This window comes from Mobula birostris, chromosome 21, assembly GCF_030028105.1.
Source record: "Mobula birostris isolate sMobBir1 chromosome 21, sMobBir1.hap1, whole genome shotgun sequence".
NCBI lineage: Eukaryota > Metazoa > Chordata > Chondrichthyes > Myliobatiformes > Myliobatidae > Mobula > Mobula birostris.
In genome coordinates this window covers 9,703,154-9,725,863 of record NC_092390.1, presented here as the reverse complement: position 1 = coordinate 9,725,863, position 22,710 = coordinate 9,703,154, and the positions used below count along the sequence as shown (strand labels likewise).

The 22,710-nt window shown below is 41.8% G+C and overlaps 1 protein-coding gene across 3 annotated transcripts in view; it reads left to right on the top strand.

The window, feature by feature from the left end:
* The window catches only part of LOC140185576 (ectonucleoside triphosphate diphosphohydrolase 4-like), a 102,330-nt gene extending 80,420 nt beyond the window's left edge, over positions 1 to 21,910 (top strand). For 2 of the 3 annotated variants that reach the window (XM_072238931.1, XM_072238930.1), the window contains exons 9-13: positions 3,192 to 3,358; positions 8,285 to 8,609; positions 9,755 to 9,840; positions 14,312 to 14,473; positions 16,984 to 21,909. In XM_072238931.1, the coding sequence (XP_072095032.1) occupies positions 3,192 to 3,358; positions 8,285 to 8,609; positions 9,755 to 9,840; positions 14,312 to 14,473; positions 16,984 to 17,191 (948 nt within the window). In that variant the 3' untranslated portion in view covers positions 17,192 to 21,909. Of the gene's footprint in view, positions 1 to 3,191; positions 3,359 to 8,284; positions 8,610 to 9,754; positions 9,841 to 14,311; positions 14,474 to 16,983 lie in introns of all 3 variants that reach the window. The other variant, XM_072238932.1, reaches the window with a different exon arrangement.
* Positions 21,911 to 22,710: the final 800 nt, after the last annotated feature.

Here is a 22,710-nt window from a genome sequence, read left to right as displayed (position 1 = left end):
TAGAAGCTTTTTGTATGACGCATGGCTCTGGGGTTGTACACCTAATGGGTTCTTTTTTCTTCTCAATTCTCTGCTCAGTAGGTTTTTTTCGTTATCACAAAATTTTGTTTTCAATCTTTAAGATAATGGTTTTTTTGTGAGGCATTTTAAGTGTTATCACTTTGATGTACTCATGTTATTTTTCCTATATATACAATAAAAAGATTTGAAAAGAAAAGAATCATTGCCTGCACTGTTCTCCATAGCGAAAATCTCACGCAAGCGTCCTCGGCAAAAACACTCTCTCCAGTAACCTTTAAGCTATGAAGCTGCCAAATCATACCAAATAACGCATAAAAATACGCAGTCTATATAAAGTAGAAATAATGTATGTACAGTGTAGTATCACTTACTGGAATTGGGAAGACAACGCAGAGCACACTGATGATGGTGTGTTAGGCTGAGTCATCGGAGATTGGGGTGGTGCAGTAGTCCCCACCCTCCAGGCTGCCGACCGATACCAATCCGCGGAGAATGCAGCGGTGGCCAGGAGGCACCCAACACACCTTTAAGAAAAAAGCCAAAATAAACAAGCTAATTAATTAGATGCCGGCTGGCAATGTATCTGTCCGCAGTTCGGAGGCTGGGGTGGTGGGACACTGGGGTGTCGTCTGTTTCCATCAGGGCAGGCAGATCATCTTCTTCTATGTCTGCCTGCCTCGATATTGAAGGCCGAGCTTCGTCGTCTGCTGTGGCTGATGTGGAAGGCTTGAAAAACGACAGTATGCTTGACTGCTAGCCTCATGCATTTTTCTATCATACAGTTCTTTGTAAGCACTCAAACCATCTTGCAAATATGCCCTAAACCTACAAACCCTTTCAAAATTAAAGTTGTACTTTATCACTGCAGTGAAAATCTCAGGCAGTTGCTTCACGTTCAGTTCCTGGACGACTTCACTTTCGGTCCGTTCGCTACTGCATTCGGTTTCGATTGTTATCCTTTCCTCTTTCAATTGCATCAGCTCTTCTATCAGTTCTTGCTCATGGGATGCCAAAACCTCTTCAACATCATCTTCGCCAGCTTCCACAAGCCAAACTTACTTTGTCCTTGCTTCGTTCACCACCATCGAAATGCTTAATTATGTCTAGTTTTACACTAAGTGTAACACCCTTACGAGCTCTTTTAGGCTTTTCCGATGCCTTAGAACTCATCTTGCAAATGGATGCTCACAGGCACGTGTTTAAGCAATGCCAGCTAGAATGCCGTTCCGAATCCGGGGGGGAGCGGCTGCTCGGGGCGCACGCTCCCTTTTTTCACGCGCTGCTTTTTTCGCACGTTGCCTTTTTTCGTAACAGTGAGAACACCTTCTGTTAGCGTAAACAGGTATCTAATGTAGGTCTTTCGTAACAGTGAGGTTTCGTAAAGTGAACATTCGAAAAGCAGGGGACACCTGTAACCCAAAAACTGAAGATGTAGAATAAAACTTCCTCTCATAGAATTTGTGTATGGGAAAATAAGTAAATAAATCTCATTTTTTTTAAAGTTTAGATTTTGTTTCAGCTTCATGTTACTGAAATTATAATGCAACCCATTTCCTAGGAATAGAGCGCCCATACAATTTGCCTATAATTACGATCTGAGCATCCTAAGCCAGGAGGATTTTATGAAACAATTTTCTCCAGACAATTTCAGCATAAATATAGACTCAGGAATTTATGATAGAAATGTGCTACAGTCGGCCTTCCTTCTCCGCGAGGGATTGGTTCCGGGACCCCTCGCGGATACCAAAAAACGCAGATACTCAAATCCCTTATTCAACCTGTCTAAATGCGGTGGACCTTAGGACCCAGCGAACCCCAGACTTTATTTAACCCGTCTCAGTGCGTTGGATATTAGGACCCGGCGGCGGACCTCCGAATCCACAGTGTTTCTGTTCACGAAAATATTCACGATCACGATTTAAAATAAAGTGGAAATAATAATGCGATCGGAAAGAGGTGAAACGCCATCGGTCATTGGAAAAGGATTAGGCAACAGTCGGTCAACGATTGGAACAATTTTAAAGGATAAAGTGAGAAAGGCCCTGCCCCAATGAAAGCTACAATTATTATTAAGCAACGCAGTGGTTTAATTATTGGGTTTTGGGTTTTTGATCCTCCACATCAACCCACATGGATGGAGAGCGTGCTCAGGAGCAGTCTGTTACCGGATCGAACTCGGGAATTTCTGTTCCCGAGCCTGGCGCTGAAACATACCTTTCTTAAGTGTTTTATATGCATAAAAAGGTAAAATATATACTATGTACTAAGACAAATGTCTTACTGACGGTAAATAATACCAGATGTACCCGTTCCGACTTGCTTAGTAAGAGAAGTTACGGTTTTTTTCCATCCCAATCCACGATAACCTACACACATCCTCCTGTATACATTAAATCATCTCTAGATTACTTATAATACCTAATACAATGTAAATGCTATGTAAAATAGTTGTAATACTGCATTGTTTAGGGAATAGTGACAAGGAAAAAAAAGTCTGTACATGTTTGAACAACAAGTGCTGAAAGAGCACTTACGGGTTTTCTCGATTCGCGGTTGGTTGAGTTTGTGCATGCGGAACTCGCGGATAAGGAGGGTTGACTGTAATTACTGTGACCTTGATTGTTCATTTCCTGCCACTGTCGCTCAGGATGTTCTCCCCTTGACTGCATGGGTTTCCTGTCTGTCAGGAGTTTGTAAATTCTCCCTGTGACTGCATGGTATTCCTGTCTACGAGGAGTTTGTATGTTCTCCCTGTGACTGCATGGGTTTCGTACGGGTCCCTGAATTTCCTCCCACATTCCAAAGACTTACGAGGTTAGTTGGTTAATTGATCACATTAGGTGTAATTGGACAACACGGGCTCATTAGACAGAAAAGGCCTGTAAGCATCCCCCATTTCTAAAAGAGTAGCTCTTAAATCATGTCGTGATATTTTTAGTTGGCCAATAAATGTTTGTGATGCTGGTTTCTAAGACTGGAAAGTCATCCTGACCTAAACTCTTAATAGACTCCTCTGAAAACCAAGTTCATCTGAAATATAAAACAGAAAATATTGTTTTCAGTTTCATTTAATAGGAAAGAAGTGGTGTTCAGTTTCTGTGTGGCTTCCACTGCAATGCACTTGCATACCTTATCATTTTTCATTCTAAGTTACAGATTTGTCGTTACAGGAAGAAGCTGCTAAGAGTTTACTGGCTGAATTCAACCTTGGTTGTGATGTTCTTCATACCGAGCATGTGTACAGGGTTTACGTAACTACCTTCCTAGGATTTGGAGGAAATTACGCTCGCCAGCGGTATGAGGATCTAATCTTTAACAATGCCACAGCTGCCAACAGGTATATTGACACAGGACAATATTACTCTGTAATGTACAGCAAACATTGCATGGTTGAACTCGGGTTTTGGGATGACTGGATGTTGTCTGTACTCAATGGAAGGAAACAGAATTACATGGGACCTGTTTTGTTCTTGATCCTTATCTAGGAATCATTGGCATGAGCCAACCTTAGTTGAAAACAGGTTCAGTCCCCTCTGCAACCAACCAGGCATCATCTGCACAATACTGTTTGGTTGACATACAAGAAAAATCAGAATCAGGTTTATTATCATCACTAACACTGTGAAATTTGTTGTTTTGCGGCAACAGTGCATTACATAAAATATACTATAAATTACAATAAGAAATAAATATTAAAACAAGTAATTCAAAAATAGAGAAAAATAGTGAGTAGTGTTCATGGGTTCATTGTCCATTCAGAAATGTGATGGCGGAGGGAAGAAGCTGTTCTGAAACATTAAGTGTGTGTCTTCAGACTCCTGTGCCACCTTTCTGATGGTAGTTGTGATTGTGATCAAAGTTAACTGAGAGTCACTGAAGCTGGTGAAAAACGTCGTTATTCCAGGCATCATTCTGGAAACACTCCCGACAGAAGCTCACAAACCAGAAAATACATCACATTTTTATACCTTTTAAGATTAAAGGTGATTCAATACAATTTCATTAGTTACAGTGACATTGTTTACTTTAATATTTTGGGCTGACATTGCTTCCTTTGAATTGCATATCTACAGTGGGGGACATCTCTGAATATTCAGCTACCTTTGCTAATAGCAAATTTCCCTGAATTCATTTACAATGATGCAAATTACTTAAACCCGTTGTTGCCTACATTGCTGCAGTGCAATTAACAGAATAGCATTGTCTAATGTGTATGCAAACATCTCATGGTCACCGTTTTTCATGTCATGTTTCTTGGTCTGTGTGCCAGTTTAATTTCAATTTACTGTTTGTAATTTCAAAGATTGAAAGTGCATTTATTTTCAAAGAATATATCAATTGAGGAGAGTCATGTGGGCGCCGGGCAAGATGGCCGCAGGTTAGCGAAGCTCTGACAACCCGCCATGAAATTCTAATAATTAGAGCATATTTATCCCACCTTGTCTGGATACAGCTGTCCCGCAGTTAGAAACCATTTGTTTTCTTCACTAAAAGTGCTAATAACAGCTTTGTGAGATAACTCTACGATGTTAAGACCTTCTAAGAGCACTACAACGGGCCGCGTGGCTACAAGACAGAGCCTACAATCCGAAGTTCAAGCCACACTAACGACACAGACGGACCAAGGCTCCAACATGGAGAATTCATTGGCTGAGGTTAGTCGTATGAGTTCCTGTCTACTCGTGATGGCTGATGGCTGCTGATGTATCTATGATTAAGGAAACGACAACGGAGTCAATGCCATTCAAGAGAGGCTGACGGAAGCCGAGGGCCGCCTCTCTAGTGTGGAAGACACCACTGTGCAACTGGTGGGTGCCAGCGAGCAGAATAATAAACGCTTGGACCTGCTGTGGAACCGTGTTGAGGAGCTTGAGAACAGGAGCAGACGCAACAACGTCAAGCTGATCGGTCTAAAGGAGGGTGTGGAAACGGGCGGTCTAATTTAAGTGTGTGCAAGGAATCATGTCCAAAGGATTTGGCATCGAACTGAAGGCAGAGTTTGAGATTGAGAGGGCGCATCGGGCCCTGACTCCTAGGCCGGGCGAGTGTTACCACCCCCCCCCCAGGCAGGTCCTAATATGATTCTTGTGCTCTTCGGCCAGAGAGAAAGTGATGCAAGCAGCCAAAGCAAAGAGAGGAGTTGAGTAGTTGGGATGCAAAGTTTTCTTCTTTCCAGATACGTCCAGAGAATTGGCTGAGAAATGGAGAGCATTTGCTACAGCTCGGAAAATTCTGCAAAAAGTTAGCATGAGGTATGCACTCGCTTATCCAGTATCTGCTCTATGATATGCTGTGCTGCGTTGTTAAATAAGAATAAATAAAAATTTGAATTACAAAGAAAATGTATCAATTAAACAACCTTGAGATTTGTTTGCTTAGTAGGCAGTATGGTCACACAACACACAAAGTAATAATTACACAATAATATAACAAATAATAGGATGCATATAAATACAGGTTTAAAAAGTAAACAGTAATAAGGCACTTCATATGTGATGAAACTTGGATGGTGGCAGGGAGTTCAGAATCGGGTTTAATATCACCAGCATATGTTGTGAAATTTGTTATCTTTGCAGCAGCAGTACATGTAATACATGATAATATAGGAAAAAACTGAATTACAGTAAGTATGTATATGTATATCAGATAGTTAAATAAGTACTGCAAAAACAGAAATAAAATGGTAGTGAGGTAATGCTCATGGTGTCAATGTCCATTCAGAAATTGGATGGCAGGGGGAAAGAAGCTCTTCCTGAATCACTGGGTGTGTGCCTTCAGGCTTCTGTACCTCCTTCCTGATGGTAACAATGAGAAAAGTGCATGCCTTGGACGCTGAAGGTCCTAAATAATGGACACATAATAGAGGGCATGTGTTGGGGGTGGGGGTCCTTAATAATGGGCACAAACTTTTTGAGGCACCACTCCTTGAAGATGTCCTGGATACTATGGAGGCTAGTGCCCATGATGGAACTGAATAAATTTACAACTCTTACAGCCTGTTTCCCATCCGAGCAGTTATTATCCTAATGCTACAGTCCCTCCTGCTTGATGGTAGGGGATCAAAGAGATTCCAGTCCTGACAAAGAGTCTCAGCTCAAAACATTGACTGTTTATTCATTTCCATAGATGCTTCCTGACCTGCTGAGCTCTTCCAACATTTTGTGTGAGTTGCTTTGGATTTTCAGCATCTGCAGTCTTGCTCTTGTTTATGATCAAAGAGATTGTTGGATGAATGGGAGGGATCATTGACAATGCTAAGGGCCTTGTGTACACAGTGCTCCTGATAAAAAATCCTTTGTAGGGACTTGCATTCAATTGCCATGCAATTCCTAGTCAAGACAGGCTTGATGGGCTCCTGTAACAGTTGTTTAAAATAGGGGGAGCAGGGAGAGAGCCACGCTCACCTCAATCTCCTCAGGAACTGGAGACACTGCTGTGCTTTTTTGACCAAAGAGATGGTGTTGAAGGACGAGATGAGATCGCCTGTTATGTGCATTCCCAGACACTTGGTACTCCTGACTCTCTCCATGGAGGAGCCATGTATGTGAGTGATGAGTGGTCAACCTGCATCTTAAAGTCCACAATCATCTCTTTGCTGCTGTCTACTTTGAGACTCAAGATGTTCACGCTATTCTAGCAACTGTTCTTCCTCCTCCCTGTACGTTGTTTTGTCTCCATTGTTGATGAGGCCAGCCCCTGTTGTGTCATCAGTGAACTTGATTGGGTTTGAGCTGGATCTAGCAACGCAGCCATGCGTCAGCAGCGGTCTGAATGCGCAGCTCTGGTTGAGCTCCGGAAGCAAAGATGTTTCTGCCAACGGGGACTGGCTGTGGCCTTTCTGTCAAGGATCCAGTTATAGAGAGGGGCATTAAGACCGAAGAGGACAGATTACCCACCAGCTTCCAGAGTATGATTGTATTGAAAGCCGGGCTGAAGTCATCATTTTCCAGGTGAGACAAGATGGACTGGAGTGCAGGGGCTATGGCATCATCAGTGGACCAGTTAGACTGCTAAGTGAACTGGAAAAGGTCCAATGTAGTAGGAAGATGGGATTTAATGTGATCTGTAAACAGCTGCTCAAAGCAATTTGTATAGATGAAGTCACTGCCATTGGACGATAGTCATTTAAGCAAGTTATTGTCGCCCTCTTGGGCACTGGGATGATGGTGGCCATCTTGAAACCTGACAGGACAGTATATTGTACCAGAGAGATGTTGAAGGTGTATGATCGGGCCTCAGATAACTGGGCTGCACAGACCCTCAGCACCCGACCAGCTAGATTATTAGGCCCCGCAGCTTTACGTGTCTTGTCCCTAGCTAATGTCTTCCTCACATAAGGTGCTGCCAGACAGAGTGCCTGCCCCTTGAGAGTGGAGGAGCCTTCCACATGTCAAACTGAGCATAAAAGACGTTCAGCTACCTGGAAGAAAAGCATCACTGTCGTTGATGTGCAGAGTGGACGTACTCTGTTGTAGTCTGACTCTCTGCTGCATGTGGTCCTTGTCTCTGATGTCACAGAAATGTCTGTATATTTAATGTGAACAATCCTGTTTTGCCTTTATAAGATTAGCTTTATTTGTCACATGTATATTGAAAGATAGAGTGAAATTTGTTTTTGCAATGCACTGGGGGCGGCTTGCAAGTGACGCCGTACTTCCGGTGCCTGCTCACTAAAACCCTAACTCGTACATCCTTGGGAATGTGGGAGGAAACCCACACATTCACAGGGAGAACATACAAGCTCCTTGCAGACGGGCAGGAATCACTGCCTGTAAAGCGGTTGTGCTAACTGTTATGCCACTGTGCTGCCGTGCCAACCATGCCAACTGTGGTCCTAACTGGAGTCATTGACTTCAGACCCACATGATCTGCATGTAGCAGCAGTACAAGCATGTCCTTCTTGAACAACATGTGCCAAGTAAAGGCATACTAGCACCTGTAGTAAATGATGCATAGAAAAACAGCAACAAGTTACTGGCTGGTGTCTATGCAAGGAATTCAAGCTTTTTAGAATGGATGCTTACAAATAATATCAAAAACACACTGTAGTTAAAGGTCAGGAGGCTTGGTTTTATTAATGGTTAGTTATCTGTATGCGATCAGGACTAGTTGCATTCAAATAAAATTTATCCCAATAGTTGGGTTTTAAATATCTAATTGTAATTTAGGCAGTACTTTTGAGCATAGACTGTAACACATTGAAAGGAGAAGGAAGGAAAGTGAAGAGCATTCAGGATTATAAAACTGTTGTCTTTTTTAACAGATTACCTGGGCAGCACATGGGTGTCAATGAGGAGAAACCCTACCTCGATCCCTGCTTGTCCCTTGAAACAACTGACACCATTCAGAAGGATGAACAGACATTGCACTTGAAAGGAGTTGGGAATTTTGACGAGTGTTGCAAGCAAATCAGACCATTCCTGAACAAAGGGAATGAGACCAGCATGTCCTTCAATGGGGCTTATCAGCCACCGATTGATTTCTATAACAGTGAATTCTATGGATTCTCTGAGTTCTATTACTGTACTGAAGACGTCTTGCGCATGGGAGGTCAATATGATGGTATTGTGTACAAAAAAGCAGCCAAGGTATGGAAGCCCAGTACTAGGATACAACACATCGCACTGCATAGAGAACTACAGCATGGAAGTAGGCCCTTCAGCCCATTTAATCTGTGCCAAGCTATTACCTCGTCCCATTGACTTGCATTTGGACCGTAGCCTTCCATACATCTGCCATCTGTATACTTATCCAAACTTCTAAATGTTGAAATTGAACCCGCATCCAGCACTTCAGCTGGCAGCTCATTTTCCACTCTCGCTACCCTCTGTTACCCTTAATAAAGGGAATCAAGTCCTAACTATTCAACCTTTCCCTATAACTCAGATCCATAAGACCCAGCAACATTCTTGTAAATTTTCTGTGCACTCTTTCAATCTTATTGATATCTTTCCTGAGGTATGCGGTCGGAATTGCAAACAGTAATCCAAGTTAAGCTTCACCAAAGTCTTCTGCAACTTGAACGTAACATCCCTATTATTGTACTCAGTATTCTGATTTATGATAGCTAATGTGCCAAAAACTGTCTTTATGATCCTATCTTCCTGTGATGCCTCTTTCAAGAAATTATGGATCTGTTTTCCCGGATCCCTGTGTAACACAAGCTGGCTGTTAGCTCAACAGATCCTTGAAGGTATTTATTCCCCATTCTATTCTCCTCCCACTTCTCCGTCAGCATAATTTTATTCTTTTCTTGCTCCCTTTCAATATTCCCCAACAGAGCATCCATACACTTTATCTCAATCACTCCTTGTGGCAGCAAATTCTATGCTCCAGCCACCTTCCTTGACTACCGTTGGCTGACGTGTCACTGGTGCAAGTCCACCAAGTGACCCAGCAAGTAGAGGTTTCATCTCAACCTCTGCTTTGTGTGGACTTTGCGCATTCTCTTTCCAACTATGTGGGTTTTCCCCAGCTGCTCTGACATCCCAAAGATGTGCTGATCATTAGGTTAAATAACCAGTTATAAATTTCCTCTATTGTAGGTGGGTATCAGAGTGGACTGATGAGCAGCTGAGTGAGAACAAATTGGGCCCTGAGAGCCAGCATAGACTTGATGAACTAAGTCATTTCCTTCTTTATCTTAGAGAAATATAAGGCATAATAAGTGAAAACTTGAAGTATTGGCGGTACTTTCAAGCTGATTACTTTCCACTCCAACTTTCTTTTTCAGGATTATTGTGCTACCAAATGGGCAACATTAAAAGAACGTTTTGATCGCAACCTGTTTTCATCTCATGCTGACCTTTACAGATTGAAGTAAGTTTCCCAAGAATTAACCTTGATAAGCAGAACCATGAAAACAAGAGTTCTGAAGGGCACAGTGGTGGAGTGGTTATCGCAACGCTTTACAGTGTCAGCTGTAAGATTAGGATTCAATTCCCGCTGCTGTCTGTAAGGAGTTTGTACATTCTCCTTTAAACTCTGAACTCCAGTTTCCTCCCACATTCTAAAGGTGTACGGGTTAGGATTAGTGAGTCATAGGCAATCTATGTTGGAGCCTGAAGCATGGTGATACTTGTGGTCTCCCCAGCACAATCCTCGCGGATTTGATTTGCTGCAAAGGCACATTTCACTATATGGTTCACTGTACATGTAGCAAATAAATCCAATCTTAAAATCTTTGAACTTCGATACAAGTAAACTTTCAAAGATTCTTCATTAACTGACCAGTGTGGTATACATTGAAATGGTGCATTAAGTAATTTAATGTTTGTACATGTAAGATGCATAAATCTCATATGTGCACAAAATTAATGCAGTATTTCAACCCACACCACAGTGATCTTCACATGAAAAATCCATGAATAGTCACTTGGATAGAGGATCTGCCTGTTATAGAAAAGGTATATAGCTGAAAGAGTGCAGTGAAGATTTCCAAGTATGTTGCCAGAACTAGAAAGCATGAGTTACAACAATTAGATAGCCAGGCTGGTCTTTATTCCTTGGAATAATGGAGAATGAGGAGGGCGACATTATAGGAGTATTTAAAATTAATGAGGGCATAGATAAGGTCAATGATGACACTTTTCCCCAGGTTAGGGGAGGCCAAAACAAGGAAGCATAGGCTTAGGTATAGAATATATGAGCATTTGGAAACCCATGGCCTAATTATGCAGAGTGCCAAAGTTTTTGACAAAGTGACGAGAGAGATTGATGAGGGTAGAGCAGTGGATGTTGTATATATGAATTTTAGTAAGGCGTTTGACAAAATCTGTCATGGGAGGCTAATCCAGAAGATTAAGATGCATGGGATCCGCAGGAACTGGCTGTTTGGATTCAGAGCTGGCTTGTGCATAAAAGACAGAGGTTAGTGGTTGAAGGGACTTATTTGAGTTGGAGGTCTGTAATTAGTGGAGTTTTGCGGGGATCTGTGATAGGACCTCTGCTGTTTGTGATGTGTATAAATGACCTGGATGAAACTGTAGATGGGTTGGTTAATACATTTGCAGATGATGCCAATGTTGGTGGAGTTGTGGATAGTGTAGAAGACTGACAAAGAATACTGCATGTTATAGATCAGTTGCAGATGGCAGATGGAGTTTAACTCAGATAAATATGACGTATTGCACCTCGGTAGGGCAAATGCAAGGAGACACTACACTGTTAAGGGCAAAGTTGCTGAGCAGAGAGAGCTTGCGATCCAAATTCATAGCTCCTTGTAAGTGACTCCACAGGTTGATAAAGTGGTAAAGAAAGCTTATGGAATGCTTGCTCTTATTAGTTGAGGCATTGAGTTCAAAAGTCAAGATGTTGTGTTGCAACTTTATAAAACTCTGGTGAGGCCACAGCTGGAGTATTGCATACAGTTTTGGTTACTGCACTATAGGGACGATGTTGAAGCTTTGGAGAGGGTGCAGAAGAAGCTTACCAGGATGCTGCTTAGTTTAGAGTGGTTGTGCTATCATGAGAGACTGGATAAACTTGGGTTATTTTCTTTGGAGTGTCGAAGGCTGAGCGGAGATCTAATCAAGGTTTATAAGATTATGAGAGGCATAGATAGGGTGGATAGAGAGTATCTGTTTCCCAGGGTTGAAATGCCTAATACCAGAAGGCATGCATTGAAGATGAGAGGCAGTAGGTTCAAGGGGGATGTAAGGGGTAAATTTTTTTACTTAGAAAGTAGTGGATGCCTGGTATGGTGGTAGAAGTAAATACATTGGAGGCTTTTAAGTGACATTTGGATAAGTACATGGATGTAAGGAAGGTGGAGAGGATAGGGACATGGTGTACGCCAGAGGAATTAGTGTTTGTGTGTTTTTGATTTGCTTCTTAGCTGGCTCGGCACAACATTATGGGCTGAATGGCCTGTTCCTTTGCTGTACTTTTCTATGTTCTGTATTCTAAGGCAAGTGTTTCCAACTTGGTGTCCGCTCCACGGACCCATTGGTTAATGGTAAGGGTCCACTGGTTTATTATGGAGGGGGAGGGTAAGATTTAAGAATAACCCAAGGAGCAACACATCCATCTTGAGCGTGGTGAGTATGTGGAACGGGCTGCCAGAGGAAAAACTCAAGTGGGTTCACGGAGGTTGGTGGGGAGGGGGGGGAGGATTTTTGAGAGATTTGGGCATAGCAGAAAATCCAACATTAGCTTTATTGCCATTATAGTTGGCATGGAGTCATTGGGCTGAAGTGCCTGTATCCATGCTGCATTGCTCTATGACTCTATGTGATGTAGCTTTACTAACATAGTTTTTATGGATCATTTTCAAGAATTGGGTTAAGAACATAAGAAATGTAAACAAAATTAGGGCATCTGGCACTTCCAACCTGCCCTGGTTTTCATCAAGATCATGATTCATAAAGACATACTGCAGATGCTGGAATCTGGAGGAACAGTCTATTTCCCCCTCCCCTCCCTGATTCAATCAGCCCATCATCCATCATTCCTCCTTGGTCCACCAATCGCCTACAGTTCTCTGTCTTGCAGTGCCCCCTCTTTATTTCAGCTGTCTTCCCTCTCCACTGTCAGTCCTAATGAAACATTGATGGTCCCTTCCCCAACAGATGATGTTCAACCCACTGAGTACTTTCAGCAAATGTTTATTACTCTATGTTCTCACTAAATCCTTCCAATAAAGTTTGTCCAGAGGTGACCAAGAGGATTGACAAGGGAGGAGTAGTAGATGTTGGCTACAACTGCTTTAGCAAAGTCTTTAATGAGGTCCCACAAAGAAGACCGGTCTAGAAGGTTATAACGTTATGGGATCTACAGTGGGCTAGCAAACAGATACAAAATTGGCTCATTGTTAGGAGGTAGAGCATGGAACTGGAGTGTTTTGAAGCACTTGCCTTGATCAGGTAGTGTATGGTGGGTAACATGGTCGTTGGGTATTATTTTTATTATTATTAAAAACTGTAATCGGTTTCTGATCATGTTTTAAAAAACAATCTTACACATTCATTGTGAAAATTCTATAACCTTGGGCTGTTCTAGAGGAGTTCTCAGCAAGAAAATATGAGGGGTGATTGATAAGTTCGTGGCCTATGGTAGAAGGAGTCAATTTTAGAAAACCTAGCACATTTATTTTTCAACATAGTCTCCTCCTACATTTACACACTTAGACCAGCGGTCGTGGAGCATACGGATCTTGGACCTCCAGAAAGTGTCCTCAGCAGGGGTGATTGATAAGTTCGTGGCCTAAGGTCAGCAGGGGTGATTGATAAGTTCGTGGCCTAAGGTAGAAGGATATGATTTATACAGCTCTCATTATGTGCACACGCAGGTCATCTCTTTGAGTGATTATGCAGAAAGTTTGAAGTTAATAACTCATCGGGGTGATTGATAAGTTCATGGCCTAAGGTAGACCGAGACTAGGTTGAAAAATAGATGTGCTAGGTTTTCTAAAATTGACTCCTTCTACCTTAGGCCACAAACTTATCAATCACCCCTCGTATGTTTAAAGTATAGATCCTTTGTTTCATGTAAAATGTTCTGTTTCGTAGTACAGGAGAGTGAATGGAGATGTAGGAACACCAAAAAACACAGGAACAGCAGAAAATGGTGGAGATATCAGGCTGCATCTGTGGAGCGAACTCATATTTCAATAGACCCTCAAGTACACAGGGCAGTTCAGCACTGAACAGGGCATTCAGCCCACAATGTTATACTGATCTTGATGCCAATTTATACAAAATGTTCCCCTGCATATCATCCATAACCCTCCAATCCCTTCATGTTCATGTCTCTACCTAAAAGCCTGTTAAGCTCCACCAAACTTTCTTTGGAACTAATTAATATCACTGCTGAGTGTCTGATTTTGTTTCAGATTTCCAGCATCTGCAAGTTCTTTTCCAAAACAAAAATCACTAAGTTGCTAGAAATTTGGGGGAAAAAAATTAGAAAATACTGAAAGCACGCACCAGGTTAGCCTTTATCTGTGAAGAGGGAGGCAAATTTCATGTCTGAAGCCCTGTTGAAAGGAACTTCAGCGTGAAAGTCAACTGTAATTCTCCTTCCACAGATCCTGCCTGACTAGCTGAATGTTCCCTGCAAATTTCATTTTAATCATAAGATTCCCAAGCTGTTTGTGAAATGCTCTCTGTGAATTGTTGCTTGTTTATTATATCTTTATTTTGAGATGCTCCTTAAAATCTGCCTCTTATTAAAAATTGTCCTAGCATCTCAATCTTTTTTAAGTTACTACTATGAAGAGCAATGAGAGACTTTCCTGACATTGGGTGCAAGTTAGAGATTGGATTATGATAATTCTCTTCTGATCTTGCAGAGATCAGTGTTTTAAGTCTGCATGGATGCACGAGGTATTGCACAGTGGTTTTAACTTTCCAACGGACTATTCCAACTTGAAAACTGCCCAGTTGATCTATGACAAGGAAATACAGTGGACACTGGGAGCAATTCTTTACAAAACCCGTTTCCTACCTCTTCGGTATGTATCCTCATTGCATGAACAAAATAATATTTGGTGAAACTGAGCGGGACTTTGAGAAATATGCAATTGACAGGTACAAGCACAAAATGCTGGAGCTCAGCAGCTCGGGCAGCATCTATGGCGAGGATGAATAGTAGATGCTTTGGGCCAAAACCCTACATCAGTACTGGAAAGGAAGGGGAAAGAAGCCAGAATAAGAAGGTTGAGGGAGGGAAGAGGTACAAGCTGACAAGTGATAGGTGAAACCAGGTGAGGGGGAAGGTGGGTTGTAGGGGGGAGGGAGATGAGTAAGAAGCTGGAAAGTAATAGGTGGAAGAGGCAAAGTGCTGGAGAAGGAAGAATCTGATAGGAGAGAAGAGAGGACCATGGTAGAAAGTGAAGGAGGAGATTATTGGCGGTTGAGGAGAAGAGGAGTAAGAGGAGAGCCAGAATAGGGAATGTAATTGACAGTCAGGATGCTAAATTGGGACACTGTGAATTCCACAGTAGAACAGATTTTATTCCAGATTGTTACTATGGCAACAGTGACGGCATAGGTGCAGTTTGTCACAGAATTCATGAAGTTGTTGTTACAGGTTCTTCAGCATAATCTATTACAGTAAATAAGGTATCTCACCAAGGGATCTGCACATGAATTTCATAGGAGCCATGAAGCTGTATGCCATGAGGCTCAAAGTATGCTGAAAATAGTAAGGGCTTGTTTTCCATTATATAAATATTCTTCCAACCTCTCTGGCACTGAAAATGCAGACTTTGTTGATTTTTGTTACTAAAATTTGTTACATTCCATTATGTCCTTTGAAATAAAGTTCAAAGTAAATTTACTGTTCTCCATTTGTTACCCAGAGATTCATTTTCCTGCAGGCACTCATAATACAATAAAGAAATATAATAATCAGTGGAAAAACTACACACAAAGATTGACAAACAGCCAATGCGCAGAAGAAGACAAACTGCAAATACAAAATAAATATAGATAGTACTGAGAACATAAGTTGTAGTGTCCCTGAAATAAAAATGAAGGAATTGGGCTCCAGACTTTAACTTTTCAAAGAATATAATGAAATATATTTAATGAATACTGTGTAATGAATTTTAGTAAAAATTATCAACAAAATCTAAAAAAACTGAGATTTGAAGTTGAAGTTGTATACCTTAAAGTAGCTGTTTCAGAGAGCAGTTCAGAGAGGACCTGGGCCAGTCTCAGATAAAAGGAGGGCAGATTTCTATTTCAAAGTATCAGTGACCCTGTTGCTTTTTAGTAGTTTCCCAGATAATATAACTTCCATTCTAAACTTATTTAACTGATTCTGAATGCTCTAGTTGTGGTGATCACAAGTCACTGATCATCAGTAAAACCAGCCCAATAACACTGTTATGCTAATCATTTTTTGGATAGTTAGCTGGTGGGATCTCTTGGCATCCTCCTGTGCTCCTTCTGTCCATGTACAGGAGCGTGGCTATGCAGAGAAGGTTAAGGCGGCATGTTTACCTTAATCAGAATCAGGATTATGTATGATCACTGACTAGTATGAAGTAAAATTAGTTGCTTGCAGCAGCATTACAGCACAATACATAAAAATTACTATAAATTACAAAATATTGCACCAAAGAAGGAATATTGAAGTAGTGTTCATGGACCACCCTGATCGTGGAGGGTAAGAAGCTGTCCTAAATCATTGAAAGTAGGTCTTAAGTCTGCCGTGTCTACTCTATGATGATAATATCAAGAAGAGGGCATGTTCCAGATTGTAAGTCTTTAGTGATGGATGTTGCTACCTTGAAGCTCCGCCTCTTGAAGATGTTCTCGATGGTAGGGGTGATAGGTTAGGGCATAGAATATCAGAGCTGAGACGTTATTTTTCAACTTTACAAAATATTGGTTAGACAACTTGGAGTACTGTGTGTAGTTCTGGTCACCTCACTATATGAAGGATCTGGTTGCAATGGAGAATCGCCAGGAATTGGCTGGAAAGTTTTAGTTAGGAGGAGAGACTTGATAACCTCGGCTTTATTTGCTGGAGTGAAGGAGGCTAAGAGATGACCTAATGATACCAAATTATGAGAGACATGGGTAGGGTAAATCTTTTCCCCAATGATGGGAGCTACCAAAAACAATAGATCAGGGGGTTGAGGTGAGAGCAAGGAGTCTTGAAGGGGATAGCAAGCAAAAGTTCTTTTTACACGGTAGTTGCTATCTGAAATATGCTGCAGAAGAAGGTGGGAGGGGAATTGATCATGATGTGGAAGTAATATTTAACCAGGCACTTTATGTAGGCAATGCACAGAACAATACAGCCCTAATGCAGGTAAATGTGATCAGTGGAGATGGGTGCAGCGGTTAGCATGCATGAAGGGTTATTTCCTGTGTTGTGCAACTTCTGACGAAAGGCAAGAAATCTGCAGAATTCTGCACTGAGTGCAAGGGTATACTGTAAATCATACATTTATGTTTTTCTCTTCACTCTCCTTATTCTCCATAACCTTTATTCCACCAACAATAACAGAGATCTCCGGCAGGATGCCATCAGAACAAATCATTCCAGCTGGCTGCGGGTCTCGTTTGTCTATAACCACTACTTGTTCTTTGCCTGTTTCTTCGTGGTACTGCTGGCCATCATCCTTTATGTGCTGAGGCTCCGGCGGATTCACAGGAGGACGCAGCAGGAGCTGCAGTGGCTGGAAGAGGGAGAGTCATTGACTGAGGAAGCATGATCAGCACAAACCTTTCGAAGGTAGAGAATGGATGCGGCGGAACCAAAGGTTGGGCTGTAGCTTGAAATATTCCAATATCAGCCGGGTCGAATTACAAATAGACCATGGTTTGTATGAATGGGATAGATACACAAACCTTTGGGATATATCAGCTACGTGTTCGTTCTGATATGTGCAACTCCTTTTAGATGACTGCCTGGTTCTGAGACCTATTCTTAACTTCTCTATGAATTCGGAACCAATATCTGATGCAATCTGCACGTTTAATTTTGTGAACTACATTCAACTGAGGTGCTAAACTATTTTATCTGTCTTCTGATGTCTTGTACAGATTAACTGATCACAATTGTGCCCCTTCTGCATTGTCGTCCAATATGTGATGAGTCAGTGACAAACCACAATTTGGAAAATATTGTTTATTTTTGTGCACTCCTATCCACTTACTCAAATATACTCGTCCAATCCACCCTCAGAACTGCACTAAAATAACGTACGAGAATGTATGTTTGAGTCGGCAGAGAGTCCTACCGGCTGAGCCAAACCTACTTTCAAAGGTACTTCAGGTTAAATCATGAAGCTGTGATGCAAAAGCCACTTTGCATGGCTAAAATTGGGGAAAATCAAAGACGCGTTTCATTATTGGGACTGGTGAACACCAAGCAACTGAACTCCCCTATTTATAGTAATTCGAGGGGAGGAAGAACAAAAGACTGAATTGTGGCCAATGATACCAAACTACTGATGGACATCCTTGAAAACACCAGAATTGGTGATGACCAAAAAAAAAGGGGCGCGTTTACATGGATGATTTAAAATATTTTCAGTTGATCTTAAATTCCAACCAAGTGATTCATTTCAGGTGCCAACTTGTGTGCTCAGACTGTGGTTATGTCGCTTAACTAGCGTGTCTTTGCCCATGTTAATGTCCATATTTTGCAAACAATTGTCCTACCTCCAGTAAGTTTTGAACTTATTTTAATAATCAGTTACCTGCCAAATTACATCTGAAAGTGTGTATGTTACCCTGTTCAATGATTTATGTCATTCATTCTTATCTGCCTCAGATTAACTGCCTTTTTGCTCTTGATGACAGCAGAATTTATTTAATGATGTATATTGTACAGCATTTTAAAAGGAATAAAGTTCCAGATTGACATTGTGTTGGTTTCATCCCAGGTTACCGCTTAAAATATGGGTTGCGCATGGCAGGCACAAATAGCTGGGAGCTTCAGTACCCAAACCATACCAAGATGGCCACCCAATATCAGACTAGAAAGTGATCCTTGTGCACTCTTTTTGCTTTGAGTGCAGTGCAGCCTGAGTCAGCCCATCAATAGTTTTTTTTTTAACTAGTGCTGCACATCCGTTAGTGCTAAAGAAGTCAATGAAAAACTAATACATACCCAGCCCTGAGACACCAGGCAAGGTAATTTGATTCCAAACAATTGGTTTATTGATCATTACAGAATGTCTGTCTGGTACTTCCTACTCCCTTCCCTCTCCCTTCCCCTTTTCCCAAACATGATTCCCCTCTCCCTGCCCCTTCCCACACTCAGTCCACATTTGACACCCATATCAGAATCAGGTTTATCATCACTCACATATATCATGAGAAGTTGTTTTACATCAGTAGTACAGTGCAATACATAAAATTACTACAGTACTATGCAAAAGCCTTAGGCACCTAGTTATATATACTTTGATATTCAATTTCCTGCAGGCATTTAAAAGACAAATAAATACAATAGAATTTATGAAAACTAATAAAGACTAACAAACAACCAAAGTGCAAAAGTTGATAACTTGTGCAAATTAAATATATAGCACTGAGAACATGAGTTGTTGAGTCCTTGAAAGTGAGCTTGAAGGTTGTGGAATCGGTTCAGAGTTGAGATGAGAGAAGTTACCCATGCCAGTTCAGGAGTCTTATCGGATGAAGAGTAATTATTCTTCCTAAACCTGGTGGTGTGGGACCCAAGGTTCCTGTACCTCTTGCCTGACGATAGCATATATAGTGTACGTTTGCATATTTATGCTAGGAAGTTGCTATGGACGGACTGTACAAAGTAGTGGCAATACACATTCCCAGAAAGACTGAACAAAAGAGTTTGCCTCTTTCCTGGTCATGTTTAAGTACTGTGACAGGTTTTTAATCATCTCTTGTTCTGTGTCAATGACTTTCCACCAGTTACTGAAAAGCATGTGTCCTGCTACTGGGGTGAGGATCAACAGAGAACATATTTCAAATGCAGTGCCATCCTCTTTGGTCCTCTGAAGACAGAAAGGAGCTGAGGCTCTTCTGTAATACCAAGCATGATATTGGAGCAGTCATCACACATGGTGAATGCAGGTTAAAGAAAATCAATACTACATGTTGCTTTTGTGTACTGACATGGTGAGGTAAATTGTGCCTAAGCTAGCAGGAGGCATTAGACGTTATTTCTGGTATTATTTTCACAAATTCATCTTGGGGTGCATTTACAATTGCATCCGACCACAAACCCACTTTGGCCATTTTTGGGCCAGAGTTGGACATCTCAGGACTGCAAAGGTGTGTTGACCTATTGAGTCACTGGGGTTGTGTTAGGTATTGTCACTAGCTGATGATTCCCAGAACATCTCCCAATGCATGGGGTAGCATGGTAATATAACAATAATACAGCACCGGCAATTTGTGCTTAATTCTACTGCTGCCATTGTACTTTCCACCCATGACCTCATGGGTTTCTTCCAGTTGCTACAGTTTCTTCCCACATTCCAAAGATGTACAGGTCAGTAGGTTAATTGGTCACATAGGTGTAATTGGACAGCATGGACTCATTGGGCTGGAGCAACCATGCTGTATCTCTAAATGAAATAAAATTAAAGTTAAACTTTGGGAATATCCCACTCATCGTTACTCATATGAAGTGACTTGCTCATAGATTTGTTCACTGGATTAGGGATGACCAGGACATGGAACACACAGTCAACAGATTGGTATTAGTGTTGGTTTATTACTGTGCCATGTAGTGAGATACAGGGAAAAGCTTTTGTTTGTGTGCCATCCAGACACATCACTCCATATACAAGTACATTGTGGTTGTAAAAAGAAGAAGAATTCTACTGTTACAGACAAAGCGCAAAGGCCACAATGAGGCAGATTGGGAAATCCAGAATTCATCCTTTGGCATATGATTTTATTTATTTAGAGATACAGCACGCAATAGGCCCTTCGGGCTGTACTGCCCAGCAACCCTGACAATCCAGATTTAGCCACAACCTAATATTGGACAATTTACAGTGACCTATTAACCTTCCCAGTACATCTTTGGACTGTGGGAGGAAACCAGTGGATGCAGAGAAAGTCTATGCATTTCATGGGGCAGATATACAGAGACTTCATACGGAGGACACCAAACTCTAATGTCCTGAGCTGTAATAGTATCATGCTAGCTGTAGCACTACTGTGCTGCTCAGTTTTATCTGCTTTCCATGGTGCATCTGTCAAAACTGATAGTTATTGTGAACATGTTGAATTTCCTTCGGCTTCTGGGTAAGTGGAGGCATTGGTGTGGTTTTTGCCATTACATCCACGTGGCTGGAGCAGGACAAATTGTTGCTGAGGAACTTGAGGCTTTCAGCCACCTCCACCTCAGCTCCATTGCTGCAGACAGGTGTGTGACTTCCACCCTGATTCCTGCCGGCAATGAGCAGCGCCTTCATTTTGGTGATGTTGGTCTTTTGATGGCAATGGACGATAATCTTACTTGAGGTGTAGTTGTCCATCTTTATTAATTGCAGCCTGTTGGTCTGGAATTTGAGATCCAGTTGCAGAGGGGAGTACAGAGTCCTTGGTGTCAGTTGAGAAATGACTCCAGAATGTTGGCATTTTACTGCGTCTTTGCATCAACAGATATCAGGACAAGACCCAACCACCTAGAGCTCCCATTTGAACGTAGAAGTGCTTCAGAAGTCCATTCAGAGATCTAATTTTAAGCTAGTTGTGTCATTCTACACAGCTATAGGTAATACTACAAGGATCATACACATTTCTGGGGAAAACAGATAAATTGGGTATAATTTTGGCCACAGAAGAACTACCATTACCAAAGAATCATGTCTAAACCAATTGCTTCGAACTATGGAGACTCAACGTGTTTCTGTACTCTACACCTGTGACTATATGACTCAAATTCTCATCAAACATGATCAGAAGATTTTCATTTTCCATGTTGATGTACGGGGTCTTTCTTTTGTTACATTTAAAATGGCGATTTTTGTTATGTTAATCTGTGGAATGCGGCTTTGTTGTGTTTTAACGCTGCAGAGAGTTTGCGCTAGCAGTTTATTGTGGTTTAGAGGGTGATAAGAGGGTGCTATTAGCCAATGGGTGGTTATGTATCGTTTTGTTTTCGGATGCCATGCTGTATGATATGACTGTGGACTGAGTTTTGGCGGGGAGTCGGGAGGAGAGACGAGGAGGACGGCAGACGTGCGGAGAGGCTCCGGTCGATCACTTCGGGTGGTCCCGAGCCGTGGGTCGACGGAATTCGGGTGGTCGTCTGACGTCGAACTTGAGCTCCAACGGTAGCGCGCGAAGAACTTGGACTTTGAATAAGTGCTGGCGCCTTTTTTTTTCATTACTTTCCTCTCTGTATCAAATGTATATTAATGCCCTAGAATTAGTAATATCTATAAAGTGTATGTGTTAAAATTTACTGGGTGTGCTGGCTGATGATTGATGTTTGTGATTGATTCGGGCGACGATTGACCCTGAGGGGACTGCTGAAGCAGGTGCTGGGCGGGATTTCCCCTAGACATACACGAGCCAAAATAACGGAACGTTACATTGATATTAGCCTGTTTCTTCCATACAGTCCTGAAGTATAATGTTCTGACAGAACTAAAGATTTTGGAAGTTGGGGACCTGATGCAAAGAAATGGGATCAAAGTAGGGGGCGTACTTTGGGCAGCAGAAGAGCCTGTTCCTGTACTAAGGAGGAAAGATTGAGCATGCCAGGGCTTTTCTAGTTGGAGCAATAGAGGGTAACAGGCAACTTGGACATTATGAGAGGCATCAATAGAGTGGGCAGCTCCGGCCAATACCAGAAGATGCCCATTTATTTGAGTAGAGGCAAGTTTGAGGTGGGGATGGCAGAGGTAGGTTTTTTAAACTGGTGGGTGTGGTGATATGACGTGTAAGAACATGGTTGGAGAGAGTTCTGAGCATGCCCAGAAATGATAGAATGATCGCTAACATGGTACTGTAAAGATGTGGTTTGGCTGTTGCTGTAATTAAAGTTCTATTTCTTCCAGAACATGGTTCTTTATTAGTAAGCCACGGTACATATAAATATGAAGAACACAACATGGTGGCAGAAGGCGGTCTGGAAGAATAATATGTTTCCTAACACAGGAGAATCGAAGATAAAAAGGAGTTCAAACTGTTTTGGTGTTCGCCAACAATTTTACAAATGGAAGGTTTGCAGCCTCCACCGACACTTCAATCGTAAGGGAACGTAGCTGAGAACTGGAGA